At 33.0% G+C, this 21,374-nt stretch overlaps 1 protein-coding gene and 1 long non-coding RNA gene across 2 annotated transcripts in view; one reads left to right on the plus strand and one right to left on the minus strand.

Annotated features, from left to right (window-relative positions):
• The window catches only part of LOC141485137 (uncharacterized), a 109,647-nt gene that overhangs the window by 52,415 nt on the left and 35,858 nt on the right, over positions 1-21,374 (minus strand). The gene's annotated exons all lie outside the window — the stretch shown is intronic.
• On the plus strand, positions 361-20,156 carry LOC111514943 (chymotrypsin). The gene is made up of 6 exons (XM_074181232.1): positions 361-481; positions 7,247-7,339; positions 8,819-8,916; positions 15,198-15,364; positions 15,892-16,169; positions 19,987-20,156. Exons 1-6 carry the CDS (start codon positions 425-427, stop codon positions 20,092-20,094), a joined length of 801 nt encoding a protein of 266 aa, XP_074037333.1. The 5' UTR covers positions 361-424; the 3' UTR covers positions 20,095-20,156.

Consider the following 21,374-nt stretch of genomic DNA (forward strand, 5'->3'; position numbering starts at 1 on the left):
ATTAAAGTGAGGTGTACTTCTCGAAATTATGGATCATAAACACTTATCTTCGATGCCTTATTTGAACCATTGAAGATCAAAACACACGCAACTATTGCATAAAATCTTTCAAATTGAAAAGAGTATAATTTTTTGGAAAGACTGATTCTATGAAAAGCTTTTTGGCTTTATACTTCTCCATATTTATACAAAGAAATGTGAGAAACTCACCACTAATTATTTCATTTTCATTTCAGATCATAATTTATTTTCCTTACAAATCAGTTTTCTATTTTCAACTACATTCGATTGTTGAAAATATTCAAATTCATTGATACTTGAAATATGTGCCTTATATTCTGAGATGATTGTATGTTCATGAAAATTATATCAAAGATAAGATTTGATAAGAGTACAGCGTCATATACAGTTCAGTTCTTTCAGAATGAAGTTCGCTTGTTCAAGTTGGATACTTTTTCTATTCATAATTGGGAATTCGCAGGTAAGTTTGCTACCATTTGATGACACTACGCAATTCAGAATAGGTGAGAAAATAAATGAAATCATCTTACGGCACTGGTGTCATCATGAGTTCTGGAAATAATTGTTTCGGATACTCAAGTTATTTTATATTCGAGAGGAAAGTAAAGATTTTACAGTCTCCACTGAAACATGTGGCAATGGAAATGCACTGTTTTGTGAATTCGTGTCAACGGTTTATCATTCTTTTCAACTGACTAATATATTGAATCTACGAAAAAACTTTCATTATGTATGCCTCAGAAGTTTCTTGGTACAAACTTTGTCGTACAGTATGTTGGGGGTGTAGATAATACCGGTCTACAGCATTTTTGCGCACGGGTTACACATACGTTACTTTCATTGCTTATATACCTAGAAACAAGAATAAGAACAAAAAAGAATTCTGAATTTGCTTTTATGTGTAAAAAATGGAAAACTCAAATCAAGTAAAATACATAAAAATTGCACACAGAGATGATTTATTAAAACACACCCAACATAGATTTATGATTCATTCTTACAATAGAAATTTTAAAATAGAGTTCGAATGTTTAAAAATGAACAGTTTTACTTTTCTTGTCATGTTGAGTGGAAGTTTCTTTTATTAATCCACAAATATAGTCCCCCATCATGCTTTCAGTATACTGGCCTTGATAACGTTTCTCAAATTGCATTATATCTTGATGGAAGCGTTCCCCTTGTTCTTCTGAATAAGCTCCCATATCATCTTTAAATTTTTCCAAATGTGAATGTAACATGTGTATCTTTAGAGACATTCTACATCCGATGACGGAAAAATTCACATTCATGTCAGTGATCAGCTCATCATAATTTTCAGCTCTATGGTTTCCAAGAAACCATGAACTACTGCCTTAAAACTGTTCCAGGCTCTTTTCTACTCATTGCTAAGTAATTGCGGGGAAATATCACAATCCATAATTTTTTTTATTTGAGGGCCTACAAAGATTCCAGCTTTAATTTTCGCCTCTGAAAGTTTCGGGATTTTTTTTAATATTTGTAAGCTTTAGACTCATGATTCAGAGCCTTTACAAATTGCTTCATTATTCCCAATATGATATGAATTAATATAGTTTTAGGATCGACAATTGCTTCCCATTTAATATTGCATTTTTCCACTTCGTACTCAGTACGTACAGGCCAATGTTTTTGGCGGTAGTGAGCGGCATCATTTCTACTATCCCACAGGCATAGATAACAGAAGTATTTAGTATATCCACCTTGAATTCCAGTAAAAAAACACATCATCTTGAAGTCTCCAATAACTTCCCACTTATATTTCGTATATTCAATTGCAGTTAATAGCATTTTAATACTGTCACAATTTTCTTTGAGATGTACGGAGTGTGCCAGTGGAATAGATGTAAATTTGTTCCCCTTGTGTAGTATAGAACAGCTTTTAGGCTTTTTGTTGAACTGTCAATAAAAAGGCGCCATTCAGTTGTATGACATGAAATACCAATTTCTGTAAATAGATCTTTCACGTCATGACAAAAACAGAGTCCATCGTCCTTACTGAAGAAACAAGAAAATTCTGCATGACGTTTTCTTTGATGGGATATTCGAACATCAGAATAAAGTAAATTCCATTGTGCAAATGCTAATAACTCTGCTTTACTTTTTGGTAGATTTAGGTCTCTTATTAAATCATTGAGATCTTCAGAGTTGATGAGGTGTGGTATGTTCGGTTCAGATAAAAAACAATCGGAATGTTTGGATATAGATGAACACTGTGATTGATGGCTGTCTTGAGAGTTGATTTTCTAACACAGGCGGAGCAGGTACAGGATTTTTTTCTGTATGTGGTACAGAGCTGCCAGAATGAAAATGTAATAATGTACTAAATCATGAAACAAAAAGTACTAAATCCGGAGAAAATGTACTAGAAAGAGTAAATATCAATATGTACCAAAACGGACTGAATAGCACCAACGTCGAACACAAAAAGTACTAAATGAATGGCGGTCACTTTAAATAAATGACGGGAATTTTAAATAAATGGAAGGAATTTTAAAGTAATGATTTATTTATAGAAACAAAGGGACAAAACTTCACATTGTTACTGTAGACCTATATAAATAAAAAAATAAATATACACATTTATTACAATAAAAATATCTTCTGAAATACATACAGATATAAATACTAAGAACAATGATAACAAAAAAACGTATTTGAACATATATTACCTATATCACTTGTACAGCAACCAATTCGTAAATAGATAAAAATGTAACAGAAAAAAATGTATTAACATGTCAACAAAACAAATGGATCTATACTGTACCTCTCGTATAGAAACTAAAAAGAAAAATTAGTATATAAAAAAACAAAAAAAAAATGTTATCTAGGAACAAATTAAACCTATATGACCTTTATAGAAACTAAAAGAAAAATTTGTCATATTTGTCTGAAAAAACGGTGGAGTGTTAAAAAATATACATTTATAATGGAATAAGAGTTTAGATATCAGTATCGGAATAACTGACTTTAGTTTTTAATAATGTATCTGAAGGAGTCCATGTTATACAATTATCATTTTTCAACAGTGCCTTGCAGTGTAGTAAAGAGCTGCAATTTTCCACTGATAACGAATTTCTTGTTTTTGTTTTGATTAAATTTAACTGAGAAAATATTCGTTCAACAATAGCACTAGAATGGGGAAAACAGTATAGCACTAATGAATTCAGATAAGTTAGGAAACATGGCTTCATCAGCTGCAATTCTTGTATTTGAAATATGGAACCAAAATTTTTCGAAGTCTAGAGAGTGTAGCTTTTCAACAATATCGACTGGTAAATCAGGTATGCTCCTAAATTCATTACTAATCTCTTCGATATCTTCTTCTTTAATTATAATACACAATACTTTGTGTACCACTAAGAACAAGACTTGGATTTAATATTTCAAAACTTTTATAATTTTCTGTAAAAGTGGAGAAACGGTTTTTAATTTGACAAAACAGTTCTATATAATATTCCAAACATTTTTGCCAAAACCCATTAAACTCTAAATGATTTATTGTTAATGATTCTATGTACATTTGACTTTTGGCTCCAATATAAATTTTGTCTAATGATGAATGCTCACTTATATTGGAGGGATCGATTTTTCTTAAATCATTGCAGCGGTCAACATAACTTTTGTTCATAAAATTTTTAGCAATTTTTTTGAATAAGAAATTTATTTTATAATTCAAGTCAAATAATTTCGGCCTTTCAGATTGGAATTCCAAATTAATTTGGTTTATCAGTGGTAGAACATAAGACAAGAACAAAAAATATAATTTGTATACTGGATTGTTAAGGACATTCAATAATGTAGCTCTGCTGCCTGCAAATTATCTTCTACGGCAGCTAAAGTGAAAAAAGGAATTAGTGATGACCACAACAATAAAATCCTATTAACGACTTGCTCTAAAGATAACCAGCGTGTTTGACTAGGACGTAATATTTTCTTTGGTTTCAGATTAATAAACTCTTGAAAGTTTTTTAATTCACTCATTCGCTTTGAACTGTGGCTAAAATAAGAATACAGGTCACGTGTGAAGTATTCAATCTGTTTAGGTAATTTTGATGATGCTGCTGAAGCACATAAAGACATTGAGTGACAAACACATCCAATCACAAAAATATTTTGATTAATTTTCTGCTTAAGACGTGCTTGTACACCAGTAAGATTTCCTGACATTACAGATGCATTATCTGCTGCAAAACCTATCATGTCAGAAGTCTGCAGATTATAGTTTTTTAATTTTTCAATTATTTTATTAGTAATAGCTTCAGCAGAGCACTGCTCTACTTCCACCATATCCAAAAAACAGTATTTTACTTCATTTGCTCTCAAATCCGAAAATCTAATTACTAGGGCTAAACACTTTTTTTTTGATATGTCGGTGGTTTCATCTGCAATAATCGAAAATTTCTGACCCTGGACAATCTCAGAAATTTGAGTGGAGAAATGATTTTTAAAAATTTTTAAAGTCATGGTGGCCTCAGTACGTGCACATTTAACATTTTTTTAAATATTTGAGTCATGTCCTATGGAAGCTACAAATTTAGGGAGATGGTCCATGAGTAAAAATGGAAGATTATGTTCAGCTAGAAACATAACCATTTTTAATTATGCTCTCCTTACATCATCACTCATTAGAGATACCCCTTTTGGTGATAAACTTGTAATCAATGGACTTGAGTGAGCTGCCCTTTGCCTAGATGAATGCTGCATACTGTTTTCATGTCTCCTTAGATGGACTATACTACCACTAATGTGTTTTTTACAAATACTGCAGAAAGTTTTTTCGTTCTTGGATTGAATCCATTTAAACTTTTCTCGCCATTCTTCCCGAAACTTTTGCTTATAAATCCGTTTTCTTTTTCTTGGCGGATGCCCCTCTTTATTTTCAGACTCGAATTCTGATAATGAAAAAAATAAGTGTTTCTGATCTCTAATTCTGCTTGGCTAATATCACTGTCAATTTCTAAAACAATATTTTCATTTTCATTGACCGGTTCTAGTTCTAAAGCAACCTGCTTTTTTTCTCGTATAACAAACTTGTCCATTTTTATATTTTATATCACCAAAATGGCCAAACACTTTTTACCACGGTTTACATTTGTTTACAATTCAAATATGGCAATTGACACTGACAGTGACAATTGACGATTTTGACAAGAGCTTCTCATCTGTACTAAAAATTGTACAAAATATAATTTTTTTGCAAAAATGTACTAGATATATTGAATGTAACACTAACGTACTGAACATTGGCCGAAATCACTAGATCTAGTACGAAAACACTAGTTCTGGCAGCCCTGATGTGGTATTGGAGCGGATGTCGATGGTAGATCAGGATAATATGTTTTCTTTGAATTTTTACCTTTGAGTGGATTTACAATACAAAAATAACAGTCGGTGTGATGATCACTGGGTTCCCTCCAAATTCTCGGCACTGCAAACTTCATTGCTCTTTTTTCACCTCTGTACCAACCTACAGTAAAACGTAACATATACTGTAGGTTGTATGGTAAATAACCTAATTAATGTTATTGAAAAATAATAATTATTGCAATAAAAAAGAGTAATTGAACTCAACGTCCAGAATGTATCTGCAAAAGTTACATGATACATGTGGAGCCCATTTTTTGTCTTGATTTTTTACAGGTAGATAGAAGTAAGCTTGATATGCCTTGCAAATCTTCAAATTTGTACTTAAATCAAACTTTTTGTCTCTTACTTCAATAAATTTGCCGCAAATATAACAAAAGGAGTCAGCGTGTCGTTTACAACTTCTCGAAGCCATTCTCTTCAGCTTGATACAATGAAAAAAAAAAATGAAACACGTTGTTCTGCTGTAATATGCAAACACATACTGTTGTCCGCAACGAGCAACACAAGAAATACTACCTCCCGCCCTCTTGCCTCTCTTTCGACAGCGAGATAGCGCGCCAAGACCGACATTGAACTGGGCGCGAAAATAAAAAATGCTGAAATTGCTATTACTTCTTGAAAAACAAATATATTTTCGATTTGTAATTGCATTTATATATATATATATATATATATATATATATATATATATATATATATATATATATATATATATATATATATATATATATATATAAAAAAAATGAATAGATTAGTACTCTTTGATCATTCCCATATTGATTTCAATTTAAGAGCCACCGGTATACAGCTGTTTCAGCCTATTGGGCATCGTCAGTACCGGGCAGGCGGTCCTCGATTGAAGACAAAATGAGAAAAAATCAAGAAACTACTTGATAAACATAAGTGGAACCACCTATTGGTGGTTCCACTTATCTTTCGCTTGCGTTTACGCAGCTATTTTTATCAATGAGATATATTGTTTTTTATTCACCCGATGAAAAAATAATTGACAGACATTTCAACTCTCGCTTACCACATTAAAAATATATTATTTGTTAATAATATGATAGTCAATCTTTCTGGTGAACGTGAACTGAACCGAAATATTCTAAAGCGTTTATTCAAACAAGAATAATGTCAAACATTTGTGAAAAACATAAATAAATTAACAATGGGCACGTTGATTTTTGAAGAAAAACAAATTATTGTGATCCAAAATGAATTGAAGAATGGGTTAGATAATATGCGAAATATTATTTGCATTCAAACCACAAAATGGACATTGCCTACTTTAGGTCTCGGCACACTGAATTTAACTTTTAAATATTCATTAATTTAATATTAGTTCTAGTAAATGAAGGTTAGGTCAGGGGTAAAGTTGCGTTGGGTTATATTTTAATTGTGCTATCAAACATTTATATTTATATCATATTTTAATTGCCTGGGGGAATTGGAGGATTGCCTAGTTTAGGCAATAAAACTAAAAAACACGCTTTTAAAGAACATCGTACTAAAAAGTTAAAAATATTTTTTTAATAAGCTTAAAACAATAACGAACGAAAAGTACTAGTATTATTGTGGAGAAAGCGACGGGCTTTTGATATACAAAAAATATGGCACAAAGCGCCCACGCTTTTTTCACAATCATACTGGTATTGAATTCAATTCAAGATTTGGGATGAGAAGGTTACCAACTGGTGGTATAAACGGAATGAATGAATATCAATCACTTCTTGTCCTGAAATTACATATTTGAAATATCTGTTCTCATTAGAATATGTTAAACTAGTGATATTTTCGAATCACCCTATAGTCACACTGTTCTTTCTGATTTTAGCTTCCCATTGAAGCCAAGAAAGTAGAATCCTCCAAAAACAATCTGGAGATCACAAATGGTGACGTGGCAGAACCTAATTCATTTCCTTACGTGGTGAGTATATTCCACTTTTCCAGTTTCCACCTGAGTAATAAACAGCTCACAATCATGTATATTGAATGTTTTCTCAGAAATACTGATATATCTGAAATAATATACAGAATATACGATAATGTATACGTCAAAATTGTTTTTTTAGTGAGTGTAGTCTTTATATACAAACTGAATGAAAATAGAATAAGTGAAAACACATTTATGTTAAACGGTTTTTTTGAAGGAAAAAAGATAATGTACTGAAAACTAAAAATAATTCGGAAGGACCTAGGTAGCAGCACTTTCCTCAGCAATCTATGGTATTGATCAGAAAAAAATTAATAAAATCGTTGGGCGTAGCGCAACCTGTGTAAATATGTGAATACTACGCCCAACGATTTCATTATTTTTTATCTGATCAATACCGTAGATTGCTGAGGAGAGTGGTGGGATGACCGGCATCCAGGACCTTTCGAATTATTTTTCAGTTTTAAGTACATTATCTACATCTTTATTGTCTTTTTTTCTCAATAAAACCGTTTTACGTAATTGTTTTTTACTAATTTTACTTTCATCTCTTTAGTTTCTAATTTTGTTAGTCATTTCTTCTCATTCTGTACAGTTCATTTAGTTCATGTAATTCGCCATTTTGTAACTGCGGCCATCTTGAATTTGCATCTCTTTCAAAGTTTACTACTACTCAACTTGTCAATCCCTGTCATTTGATACCCATATTGAGGTAGTTGTGTTGGATTCACAATGACACATCATTTTTGTATTGTCATCAAAACTAAATGTGTGTACAGACTAACAGATCAATCAATACTGAATTTGACCCAAATAAATGAATAAATAAACAAGCAAACAAACAGGGCAAGCTAAATAAAACCGTTCGAAAACAATGCATTCGTTAGGAACTGAGAAACACGTAAGAACTCATCGATTTTTAGTTGAAACTATTCTTGGTATTTTTGACTCTTTCACCCAAAGCCAGGGTGACAGTCATTCAAAAGTTTCAAATAGTAGAAACTTCTAATAAGATGTCGTTTTAGATCTTGAAATTCTCTATATTATTTTATTATTCCGATTGCTATTATTGAGAAATTACAATTGGAATTTTCAATTTATGAATTTTGAGATTACATCAAGTCTATTCGAATTGAAATCATCTCATGTGATGCCGTGTTGGATGGTAAGGGGTGATTATTTACATATATTACTAGCCTTTGCAATTATGTATCTTTCTGATATTTTATAAATATTTTCTCGGGTTTTCTATTCTCTCAACATGTGGAGTGGAAAATTTTGAAATTGTCATTCTTTATATCACATGACAAAATAACTTCACATATTACCCGTTTATATTAGTATCATCTAGATAAATGTGAAAGAGTCGATGAAAATAAAAATTCATGAATTTCAATAATGTATTTATTACCATACAAAAATTGTAAATAGTTGAAATATTCAATATTTCATTACTATGTTTTCCAAAAATAGGTAGCGATACGTACAATTATAGATGACAGAATAGTAACGTGTGGAGGTTCCCTAATGAGCGATTCATTAGTTTTAACAGCAGCAAGATGCGTTTACGGGTGAGTCCAATTCGAAAGTATTTATTATTTATCTCATTCCAAGTGTTTGAAAAAATGTGTGTGTGAAATGTATATTTTCGTCAACCACCTCTCGACCCCCACTTGAACGACAATGCTCGACTTGTTTCGTGCTGAGGATTAACGAGGTTTCACCTTCCAACGTGTGGTTCTCAGCACGGGATAATTGATACACAGTGAACATATATCGTCCCAGAATTGACATCGAATTAACGTTCACAATCGCGGTTGATAAAGCGTCTCCAGGAAAAATAATACGAACAATTATCTTCGTCATCTCCTGGAGACGCCAACTTGATTGGTGAAACGAGTGTTGAGAAAAGTGTTGCAGTTTTGGTGGTCGGTAGCAGTGCTTGTTTTGAATATATTCTACGTTAGAGGTTCCAGTTCTACCTTTCATTTCATATATCGAATGGAATGAAATTACGAATTGAAATTTACAATGGACGTAACGCTAGTTCATTATACTCATTCTGATACTCTGCCAATTCGAAAAAGACTTCTTCCAACATTTTTTCCGATATTTTTGAAATTTGTCAAAATACATTAATATGTATTACTATGTATTAATACATATTATACATGTATACATTATACATGTATACATTATACATTAATATGTATGTTTTAAAATAGTAATATTATCAACATGAAGAAACTATTTTTCGGTGAGTAATTCAATTAAGAATTCATTATTTCTTGTGAAATTGAAACGATAACACTGGTAAATACACAGTTTGCTGCTGGAAATTTGTTTACTGTTTCTAGGTAATTTGGGTCTGCTGAATCCAAAAATGCCACCAGATTTGCTCCATCAGATCGTTTTCAGAAAATACGACAACAGATCACATTTCTAACATACAGGGTAATTTAACGCAGCAATATCTACATATATATAGTGTTGCTACCCATCAAATAATCAAAAAACGAATAAAAAGTAAGATACTTATTGTACAAACATATACTTACAAAAATCATCACACATATCTACCAAAAAAAACTAACTTTTCATGTAACCTAACCAGAATCGCAGCACAAATCTGTTATTCGGTGTCACCTAAAAACTTCCTTTTATATGATTTTCTTGCGAAGGCTTTAAAAGGACGGTCCCTTTGAAGACTCCAGCAGTGATCCGCCATCATGTGAGTTTCCCATCTCTCCTGATACCTCTCTTCCATCGTTTTGATATCTTGGTGGAAGCGTTCCCCTTGTTCCTCACTAAGGTCACCAAGATTTTCTGGGAAACGGTCTAAGTGGCTGTGGAGGTAATGAATTTTAATACTCATATGACAACCGTGTTTGTTAAAACTGGTAATTTTCCGATTTATTGTTTCCAAGAAAATTTTCCACAACTTTCACAAAAGAGCACCATGAATTACACTTAATTTCAATGATCGATTCTGTAAAATGCGAATCTTTTATAAGTTGTCGTATCTGAGGCCCATCAAATATTTCAGCCCAGATCGCAACTGATGTTGGTCATACTTGATGTTTTTTAGCACCAGCGATATTGTTTTATATTCTTCTTTCAGTTTTGTAGAATGCCCAATTGGTATACTTCGATATTTGTTGCCATTATGTAGAAGGACACGCTTTAAACTTCGTTTGGAACTGTCGATAAAAAGGCGCCAGTGATCTGGTGTATACTCGGATACACCCATTTTTTCCTAACAGTCCTTTAATATTGTTACAGAAAACCATTTCATCTTGCTGAAAAAAAAGGCAAAAGATCTTTTTCTCTATTACGGTAGTATGTAATTTTGGTGTCTGACTGAAGAAGTTTCTTTTCCTTTAGTCTGGAGGCAAGCAACTCGGAAGAATCCTTTGGAAGGTTCAAATCTCTAATAAGATCGCTTAGCTCTTCCTGAGTAAAGCACTCAGGACGTGTTTAATCCCCTTCAAAATCACTGTCATTTCTTTTAAAGTAATATCATTTTGACAAAAGTTGTAGCTTGGCGGATTTTCATTCCAATGAGTTAGCTGCTGTCGAACGAATGTCTCATATTTGTTCCGATCAAATAATGATAGTTCATCGGCCATATATTTATACAAATATTTTCCGATTGATGTGTACGTCAATATGTGGGCAAGTATTGCTCGTGAGAATGATTTACCAGTCATCATATTTTTCACAGATTCTGAGGCATACACAGTACCCTAAATATCTTCTAAGCCACTTCCGTCCATAATGTTGCCGATTGAACCTAAAAATGACATTAACATGTGAAAGCCACCCAGTCGTACAACAACATTCTTCATTTCATCATTGCCAGCAACTATTTCAGTAGCTTTGATGAATAATGGCTGGTCAAACGTTACAATGCATGTCTTTTGTTTCAGTTGCTTGCATTCTGCCATTGCATGAACTATAGCTGTGTTTATTGAAGTATACTTGGAAGGAGGTTCATTGATAAAAGGCAAGCATACGATACGTGAAACATTATCTTGAGGCAAATATAAACTTAAAACTTCCATAAAGCCTCTCCAGCTGGGAAGTTCTTTTTCAAAAATTGATTTTCCTGATAAGTAGAGAAGATAATGTGTCGGTAACTGTGTAGAATCATTTCTTCGAAATGATTCTACACAAAATGATTCTACATCAAAAGTAATTGTTTTCAGACCTGTGTTTTGTTTACCTCGGTAAGGAACTGTTTCAACATTGCAACATGATGCTAATTGAGCGGCTGAAGACATTTTTTTACATTTTTTTGATGATCCTTCTAATGTCACACCACTTTCTGGTGTATATGCAGCAAGCCTTCCCAGGCAATGAAATGTTCTGTTACCATCCAATGTTTTAGCGTTGTGATCAGTATTATCGAATACATATTGTACAAAAACCTCATCACCAACGCACATTTTTGGTGGGTCCATCATCGTAGAAGCTTCAAATAATTGTAAATGATAATATGAAGCTGACACTCCTAATTTCGTTAATAAATCAATGATTAATCTTGAGCCACTTTTTTTGTAAATATACGTGCCGACAGCTAGCTGGAGATATGAAGTGAAATAATTGAGTCTGATACTTGAAATTATTGCATGGGCAATACTATCTCGTTTCACAAAATTTGATGAATCATTCTGTTTACGTGTTAGAAGCAAGTTACTTAGAAAGTAGTTCAGTAAAACTGGTATATCTTCAACCACACTTTCAAGGAAGTCACCCGATGCACAGTATGATTGAGTTTCATACTTTTTCGCCAATATTTCAGATTTTAAAATATCTGCAGCTGTCCGTAAAATGTTTTTCTTTCGTGTATCATCATAATTTTCACTGTCTTCAAATAAATTGTCGCATAATGCCCCAGCTGATTCGTATTTATGATATATTATTGTATCCTTTCCTAAATGTTGAGAAATGATGATATCATTACCATATCGCTCTTTTAATTTACGATACAACCGTCGATTTGATAATCTGTTACTGCCCATAACTTTTTACAGTTCAGGTAAGTAAAATTTGGACTCTTTACTTTCCTCAATATACTTACACACTTCATGAACTATTTTTTGTGCCATTTGTTCATCCTCATGAATTGTTGGCTCTGCCATTGGTATGACAAAGAAGTTATCGTAACATGCTTTATGATAACGAGCTTTCACATATACCAGTGACTCAATACCACGTAGCCTCTGCTTCATTTCGTCTCCAACTTCATCATTGCGTGTATTTGCTGTTGTTAATATTTTTTCCATGACATAATTTTGACTAATTACATGTGTTCTAGGTTGATTTCGGTACCACCTATTACCACAAAATAAACAATTTTCGAGGAAATTGAATTCGTGTTCTTGTAAATAATGTTTCAATTGTACTTCTTTCGATGTAGATGCTAGAAGTTCCTCAGCCAATTTTTCAACTCGTAGAAACTTCGTCGTGTCCGCAGATACTTGGAATCGTTTTCTGCAAACTGAAAACCGAATTTATTTATAATAATGAAATTATTGTTTTCAAAAAATTAATCTGTACATACTGACCTACTAAGTGAATTCTCAATTTCTTCCGATATTTGAAATTTTATTGATTTGAAAATTTTCATTCAAAATATAGAAGAGTAATAATTTCGGTAACAAAAATATTATCGTCTTCATTACATATGTCACCAAACATTTTCAGCCTTATTACACTATTCATTGAAATAATTTTCAATACTCAAGTATTCATTTCCTGTATATCTGTTTAAAAAAATCTGTTTTTCCGTTAACCAGCTGTCGCACCCCTACGAACGACAACCCTCAGAAGTCGAAACTTGTGCGAGCCAAGGATTAACGAGGTCTTACCTTTTAACGTGTGATTTCTAACACGGGTTGTCGGTAGCAAGTGAAGATCGATCGTTCAGACTAGGGCTTGAACCACCGACCAACACGGCAGTTAATTCGAGTGAATGAACAAAGCACCCACGCCGAACCGCTTGGCTACCGACTGACTATATAGTGTGTAAAAGCCAAATGGAATAAATTCATTATTTCGGTTACTATACATAATTATGAAAAATCCCGAAACACGTCAAATTCAGATTATAATTTGACATACTTAAACGGAAAAATGCTTCCCCTATCTTCAAACCCCGTCGAATGACAGGTACAACCCCCAATTTTACAAATGGGAAGTATAGGCTTGTGAAATATCGTTTGAAAGGCGTTTTCATTCTACATTCAAAAATGTTACCGCTTTCCAGTTCATTGCAACAATCAATATAAAATAGAATATGATAGAAGAACTTAATTTTGTGAGCAAATGATGGACATGTTGGATAACAATATCATCCAATCAGAAGACGTTATGTTGTCTGATGAGTGTACTTTTTCTCTTAATGGTTATGCTAATCGGCAAAATTGCCACTACTGGTCAACGGAAATTGATCACTGGATGAGAAAAGAACACACGAAATATCCTCAAAAGGTCAATGTTTGGGCAGGGATTGTAGGAAACCATAGCATTGGTCCCTTTTTCATTGAGGGCAACTTGAAGGGCAATAATCATTTGAAACTCAAAATGGGAAACACCGACAACACTTAATCTATTTCGTAGTGCTGGAGAGATATAGCCGCTCTACTGCAGCCCGTCTGAACTATAAGTATAAATGGATTATTGCAAATATCTCGGTTTCTATTGCAAATACGTCAAAAGTGATCAGAAACGATTTTATAGAAAATTTTATTGCCTACATTTTTTGTTCCGACCTTTTTTTCATATATTTTTATGCTTTCGAGATATATTCAAAAAAGGGATTTTTGGGGTGGTTTTTATTCATTTTCTATCCCCTAAATGAAATTCAACATTTTTTAAGTATAAATCCTTTGAATGTATGCTGAAATCAACTTATATTGAAAAATGCAAGCTTGCCTTTTGCATGGTAATTTAAATCCTTATTTTATTGGACTAAATGTACTTGCCACATATGTAGCAGAAAATGTTCGGGTTATTTACATAACACCTGCTTGTAGAAGCCATGGATTTCAGTTGTCAAAAACAAACTCTCGCAACGAAGCTCAAGTTCAGACTAAATTTCACAACGTATTGCAGTCGACTTTATAGGAATTTATTAAGGCCATTTCTGAGAAAATAGTATTTACTAATCAGACAATAGGTAAGAAGCAATTAGCGCTAATTTAATTTTTTAAACATATTGCAATTATAGTGGTGGAATGAATATACAGAAATGTAAGAATATTTAAGTATTTGATGAGTATGTTATATCTCGAAAACTAGAGCTGATACAAAGAAAAGGTTTGTATTTTTGGAATCAGCACAGATTGATTAACCAAAATCAGTTGATTTTTCCAGCAGCAAGACAAAAATTTTTTTTGTAGGCTGTGTAATAATCGTATAAGTTTTGTGGAAGGTATATTTATGAAAATTCATTGTTATAGAGCCCTAAAGAAATATTTAATTAAATTCGAAATGTCGGCAAGAAATCAATTGTTTTTTAAGAAAAAAATTGATACTGTTACCCAACCAACCTTTTTTCAGAAAAATTATTGAATCACTAAACTAATTAACCGAATTAATATCGAATCTGATGAAAATATGAAATTATTTAATTTACAAAAAAATCGAATCCAGTTTTCGGTAGCAATTAGAGTAGTGAAATATCGAAAAAAAGAAAAATTTCATTATTTCCGAAATGACTCAAAATATCAAAAATTGTTAGTGATCAAATTCTATTCATCTCAATGATTTTGTGATATTATTATAGCCTGTCCTGTATGCATGATTATTATAGGCTTAATTATCAATAACATCTCTGCATTTTCAGAGCAACAGATGCAGATATTAGTATTGGAGCACACGATTTGGGAAATTTGGAAGAAAATCACATACAAATGACATCAAAGTCATTTATCATTCATGAAGGATACCAAAACGGCAGTATGCATCATGACATAGCAGTAATAGAACTTGAATCTGCCGTTACACTCAGTGGTAAGAATTAATAAGATTGAATGGGGCATATTTTTTAGGAGGGATTAGTTTTTGGAAAAAAGTTTTTTGAGTACGTTTTCATATTTATATAAAATGTGTTGAAGACTTTGGAAGGAAGCAAACAAGGAATTGAATTGAAAATAAACTGGAAAAATAAATCTCTCCTGAAAAAGTATTTTCCCAAGAACATTCTGTTCAAGTGACTTGGCACTTGGCATGTTAAGTCCCTCAGATGAATTTCATTCTAGAACATCTAGAAACAACTGATATCAGATGTGATATTATTGTATATAACGTATATCAGAGAAGACTGGAAGATCTGGTAGTAAATATTTGAACCTAGCAATTTCTACTTCTTCAATCATTCAACCAAGATTGACTGTGAGCGACACAATCAGGTTGTAGGCGATTTTTCTCTAGATTGCAATAAAAAAATTCTATGGAAAGTTTATGAAAACATTGCATCCGTCTTCTCAGAAATTACATATTGCTTTGAAACTCAAATATGATTTCAAAATATTTTTCAGATCGAATCGCTATGGTGAAGCTTCCACAATACAGTGATATCTCCACAAATTTCAACGGAAGACAGGGAGTCGTAGCAGGATGGGGCAAAACCAGTGACACTGACAATTCTACCAGCAACGTGCTACATTATGCTAACCTGACGATTATTCCAAACATTGTTTGTACGATATCACATGCATTTCAAATCAGTTTGGAGCAAATATGCACTTCAGGGGTTGCAAGAAAAAATATATGTTTGGGAGATTCTGGCAGTCCTTTGGTTGTAGATGGAATCCAGGTAGGATAATTTAGGTCGAAAGTGAGTAGATTTATTCGACCCTCCCCGCAACCTGCAAGGGTTTATTGTGGCCCACACTTATTTATACTCGACCAAATAAAAAGAGCTTCCTAACGAAGCCGATTGGTTTATATGGTGATTGATCTCTCAGATCAGATGGTAAGAGTATGGCTTTGCCAAACTCATCATTTTCCAAACTTCGAAGGGTGAGAGAACGCCTTGGAGGGAGCCAATCCTGGAAGATTTTGCAAGATCTTGCCATCCAGGTGTTCAGGGTTCGTTTGGCAAAGCCTGAAGCGATGCCAGTGACAAGTTCTGGTTCGATGAAGCTGCTTGCAGCACCCTCCTTTGTGAGGGAGTCAGCAGTTTCATTGCCTTCTATTCAGACCAGAGAAAATAACGTTAATAATAATAATTATAATAATAATATCGCCTTCATTATTTCATAACCAAAACATAAAACGCAACATACCTTATATTTTCAACTTTGAATTGAAATAAAGGGCGAAGTTCATAGTCCTTAATGAAATACATCACGAAAATGTTCTTTCACTCAACCCTGAGAAGAGAACAAATAAAAAGAAATAGAAAAGAAAAACAAAATCAAAACTGTGATTGTTATACCTATATAATGATATTACAATATAAATACGAACAAACACGTTACATAAAGAGTTTATTTTCTCTATTCCTTACAACATATCAATAATTTGATTTAATTTCAGTGGAACAAATAGTCTTTTTGTACAACTGTCATTAAAAGTGACATTTTTAATGGTTGTCAAGAGTATCAGAAGATGATGTTTACAAAGTAGCGTGTTAAAAATATTTTAACACGATTTTTCGACCAAATAGCAATAAACAAAACATGATCATTCAATTTTCAAGGAAGTTTTGTTATGAACAATATATATATATAGAATTGAATTCTGTTACAAATGTATTATATACATCAAACACCAGCAAGAACTTCAAATGTAATTTCAACTAAAACGCGTGAGCTGTTTGTCGGTAAACAGGTGATACGGCGTCACCTGACACGGCCACTTCACAGCAAATGCGATAACATGAAAATAGTTAACTGACAAGAAATATCAAAATGTATTTTATAGAAATATTAAATTTATCTATTTTATTATGAAAACAGGACAGTTGTACGAAAAACTTTTTATGATATTTGTGTGAAAGTAACTGTTATTTTGTTCGTGAAAACCAAACCTTAATTTTAACACTCATATCATAAATAGCTCTTAAATATAGTTTTGAACTTTGTGGAATTCAATTGTTTAAGAGAGTTGGAGACAGAATTATTCTTTTGACAAATTTGGTACCTGAAAGACCGCCTTTTTGGCATTGCAAGTATATTTTTATATGGAATATTCAGGTTATGGATTTTCGTACGATATGCCATTTTCCTATGAAGATATAAAGGCTTTTTTGTTACAATTATTTTATGGAAAGAACAGACAGTGTGAAGTAACCTTCTTTTTTCCATGTTCAGCCATCCAATTTCTTGAAGCTCACATGAGGTCCTGTGTCGTCGACCAATACCAAAAATTAACCTAAGATAGGAGTTTTGAAATTTTCGAATCTTATTTTTTATTGATTGCTTAAAAATAGGCCATAAAGAACAATTTTTTGAGTCTTTCTATTGAGGAGAGTTGTTTTTGGCAATTTGTTAGGTGAGTTCTAGATAAGTACAGATACCAAATATAATTAATCGAAAGTGGTATATTTTTTTGGGAGATGAATTTTTTTTAAAGAAAGGCTATGACTGTCTACTTCTCCTTTTTCACACAACAAAATTTTCGGAATCTTTCATACTACGCCAAGAAGTAACGTTCAAAAACGAACTGGAAGCCCCCTCGAAAAAACTACTTTCAAATAAACATTGAATTACATAAAAGAAAAATTTTTTTTGAAACAACTACTTCTATATATGGATATTGAATAATACAAAAACTTCAATGAATCATGTCAATTTGCGATAAACTTCATTACATATAAAAATTTGTTAAATATTTCGAAAGGCCCACGCGCAACCTAGGTCAACTTTGCTTAATGAAATTTCTTGTGAAGTGAATGTATATTTTAAATATTAGATTGTTTCTAAAGTTTTGCCCGTTTTAATGTCATATGTTTTCGCAGCTCCATATCTCAATAGATATATATTCTACTGTGTCGTGGTACGAGTATATGCTGATAGAGAATTTTCTGTTCTATATACTGATGATGGCGGAAGAAATGAGCGGCAGCTACCATGCGTTTTCTGATGGTTTAAAACGTATTGAAAATGTCAAAAAGTTCAAGTGCCCTACGATATGAATGATGGACACAAATTGTCACGTTTCGAATTCTGTTCTTTTTTGCTTTCGCGCAAACAAAACGATCCTTTTTTGAATCGGATCTTCACGTGTGATATAAAGTGGATTCTCTACGACAACAGGATACGTTCAGGACAGTGAGTGGACACTGATGAGTCATCCAGGTGAAAACCCACAAAGAAAACACCATAGTTACTGTATGGACACAGCATAGGTAACAATCAGCAATGTCACTTCGCTTGGCTGGAGAAGTTCGCGCATATCCGTCTCACTTTATCAAATGAGTTATCCGCCTCTCAATTATACCCTTCTGACATGTCAGAAGTACCTGTCAGAAGGGTACGGGTGGCATTTTTGCGTTGAAGAATGTCAAATTTTAATTTACATTTGATGTGTTTCGGGATTTTTTTTAAATATGGACAGTAACGGAAATAAATAATTTATTCTATTTGGGTTTTACACACTGTATATATTGTAATGCCATTGAGAATCAATCTGTGCACCCACTTTTTGGTATGTATTTTCTGAAGTCATTTTTTTAAATTCTTTAGTTGCATATCACTATGCCTGAATTTGGGCCCATTCCGTAAGGTATATCAAAATGATATGAGCATTTTGGATATGAAAAAGTTTGAGTGCGAACCTGTCCAAAACCATTTTGCGAGTCCTGCCCTCTCATCGTCACTTCCCAAAATAGCGTCTAGATACTTCTCCACATCAAAGGGCCAAGTGTCCATGCTGATTGTTACCTATGCTGCGGTATGGTGGTCAGCGGCTAATGTGATTCACTATGACTTGTCAAAAAAAGAGGTTCCATCCTGCTACACGATAATGCCCGTCCGCACGTTTCAGAAACCACAGTCCGAAAATTAATAGAATGAAGGGTTGAAGTTCTGCCTCACTCATCATACTCTCCAGACCTTTCGTCATCCGACTATAATCTTTTCAAGCGCTTTTATAACGTTCTCACCAGTAGAACCTTCGCTAATCAGGGCCAGTCAGAAACGGCCTTCGTCGAATTCATCGAATCTCGAGGACACAATATTTATGGTGACGGAATTATTCGACTTGTGTTACGTTGTCAATAGTGCACTGATAAAAATAGCGCTTATTTCGGTCAAATTGAATCAGAATTCACTAAGATATCACGGTTTCAAGTATACTCAGGACTTTTGAAACAACCGAATAATTTGAAATAAACAGATATCATTATTGTAACACGAAGGCGATAACATATAAATTAGGAGACGAAAAAATAGAACGATTGACTAGATAACATTCATTCAGTGACCTTCATTGTATAAGATGGTGGTTTGCCCAGATGTATGTTCAAGCTCTAACATAGTTGTGAGATTTAGTTTTAGCCATCTCCTAATGACGCTAACTTGATTAGTGAAATGCGGGTCGGAAGTCAATACTTTTGTTTTGGTGTAGGAAATAATTCAATAGTAGAATAGAATGATTACTCTCACATTAAATTTTTTTGATTTCAGATAGGAATAGCATCGTTTGGAAGTGACTTTGGATGTGAAGTAGGCCTTCCTGGGGTATATACAAGAGTAACCTCTTACCTGAATTGGTTGGGAATTAGCCCCAAATGATTATTCAGTACACATGCCAATATAATTTCGAGTTACAATTATCAATAAATGATGCATTTTGATATCCCCTATCTTCAGTACGAAATCCCACTAATATCCTTCCATTATAATAATTTACTTCGACTTCCTGAAAATATGACGAATATAAAGGTTTTCTATACTATATAATTCCAGGGGAGAATTCCAGAAGAGAATTCCAGAGAAGAATTCCATATCATATTCTATGAAAAAGTTAACTGGGTGTCAAAAATCGGTGTTTAATCACTTAGGAGTCTTTGAACCGATTACTTCGAAACTAGAAAACAAAGAGACATATGGTTGTAAACCGTTACCTTTTTTAAATTTCGTATTATCTTCGGAATCAATTACTCTCCTCAGATGAAGAAAATGAAATGTTTCCTTTGACTTTTATCACTGTTATTGATATTACCTAAACCTCAAAAAGTAGAAAAAAAAGGAATCTCCAATCAAACTTTCACATTTTTTTTGGAAAACGAAATGAGTTAGGACAATTGTATAAACTTGTTGTTCAATAAAATATAACAAGGAATCACTCTCCGAATTCGAAATCATTACTTGCGTTACATCCTGTATCAAACATAGGCTGAAAATGTCGATGAAATAAAATTGAATTGAACGAAGAGAAAAAAAAAGTTTTGTTTTCCTACTCCTCCATTAATAAAATGTGGGAATCTTCCAAAGGATGAAAGAAAGCTATTAATTCCAAAATGAACTCTATACAAATATGTGTAGTTTAGGCAAAGAACTAACTTTCAGACACAAACTGGATGAAAAAGCCTTACTGAAACAGCTACTTTCATATAAACAGTGAATTACACAAAGAAAATAATACTTTCGAATTAGCTACTTCTATATCAACATTGAATTTATAGAAAAAACACTTTTTTCTATTCAGTTTGCACTCCAAACATCCGTTATGGAATCGAATCAGAAATTAACCACAGGATTGCTACACAATATAGTACTCGTATATGAAGAAGTAAACTTTCACTTAAATGGAACACCATCTTCCTCAATGGCGGACATCAGATATTTCGAAATAAGACATTTGCCTTATTGCCTCTTCAGCACCAATCTGGGTAACATCACGATATGAAGCACTCAATTCATTCATAAAACTACGACTATATGTCAGGAATGAGTTAAATCTACTCATGTCATGGATGACAGTACGGAATGACATTCATTCGCTTATTTGGTTCAATCCCAGCCATGGGAATATTGTTTACATTGAAAGGGGTTAATTTTTAAGAGAGAAT

Source organism: Leptinotarsa decemlineata, unplaced genomic scaffold (assembly GCF_025532065.1).
Source record: "Leptinotarsa decemlineata unplaced genomic scaffold, Ldec_3_MD MMD2_tig00026307_RagTag_RagTag, whole genome shotgun sequence".
Lineage (NCBI taxonomy): Eukaryota > Metazoa > Arthropoda > Insecta > Coleoptera > Chrysomelidae > Leptinotarsa > Leptinotarsa decemlineata.

Coding starts and splice junctions, on each gene's coding strand:
- LOC111514943 (XM_074181232.1), top strand. CDS start 425: ATGAAGTTCGCTTGTTCAAGTTGGATACTTTTTCTATTCATAATTGGG. Junction 15,365..15,891: donor ATCTGCCGTTACACTCAGTG/GTAAGAATTAAT, acceptor AATATTTTTCAG/ATCGAATCGCTATGGTGAAG. Junction 16,170..19,986: donor TGGTTGTAGATGGAATCCAG/GTAGGATAATTT, acceptor TTTTGATTTCAG/ATAGGAATAGCATCGTTTGG.